The sequence below is a fragment of the Acanthisitta chloris genome, unplaced genomic scaffold, assembly GCF_000695815.1.
Source record: "Acanthisitta chloris isolate BGI_N310 unplaced genomic scaffold, ASM69581v1 scaffold200, whole genome shotgun sequence".
NCBI lineage: Eukaryota > Metazoa > Chordata > Aves > Passeriformes > Acanthisittidae > Acanthisitta > Acanthisitta chloris.
Window position 1 is genome coordinate 4341 of NW_008651961.1, and position 734 is coordinate 5074.

The 734-nt window shown below is 62.0% G+C and overlaps 1 protein-coding gene across 1 annotated transcript in view; it reads right to left on the minus strand.

Moving 5' to 3' along the window:
* Window positions 1-734, minus strand: part of ARHGAP23 (Rho GTPase activating protein 23) — a gene marked incomplete at both ends in the record, with an annotated part of 8105 nt that overhangs the window by 4334 nt on the left and 3037 nt on the right. Inside the window, 3 exon segments of the mRNA XM_009075102.1 lie at window positions 40-195; window positions 276-394; window positions 548-675. Of these exon segments, the coding sequence (XP_009073350.1) occupies window positions 40-195; window positions 276-394; window positions 548-675 (403 nt within the window).

A 734-nucleotide genomic window follows, 5' to 3' on the forward strand; every position in this document is an offset into this window, starting at 1 on the left:
GCGGAGCCGGAGGGGAACATCCACCCACCCCTGCCTCACCTCATCCTGCAGGTTGATCTCCATGGCTCCCTTGTTGAGCTGCTCCTGCAGACTGGACACTACGGCGTTGTTCCCGGGCACGCGGTAGATCCCCATGTACTCCAGCCCCCGGTCCTCCACCACCTTGCAGCAAGCTTCCACGATCAGGGGCACATTCTGCAGGGACAGGGAGGGTGTGAGGGGGTGCCAGGGCTGGGTGGGGTCCCTGAGGGCTGGCAGTGCTGGCACAGCCATACCTTGTTGTCCGGGGCAGGCTGGCAGTCCTCCAACCTCACGCCGAAGGCGCGAGGGGCAGATTTCTTGTTCTTCTTCATGATGTTGATGCCCCACGGGGCTTTTTGAGAGCTGCTTTCATCTGGGAAGGAAAAAACCACATCATCACTTGACAATCACATCATCACTTGACAATGAGCTGGGATAAATGGGAAGAACATCCCAGGCCAGCCCCGGGGTGAGATCCCCCTCCTCACAAGCCCCTCAGTGCCCGTTCTGCAGGGGTGGGACGTACCTTTCGTGACAGCTGCATCCTGCCTGGGGGATCTGGGTGCACTGGTTCCCGTCTGCTTCAGGAACTCGGCTCGGATCCCCAGCCCACGAGGGCCCTTGGGTGAGGAATCGGGCTTGGTGCCCGCAGGGCTGCAGGGAGAGCGGAGGGCTCAGGTGGGGCACGGCCTGGGGCACCTAAACCTCCCGGT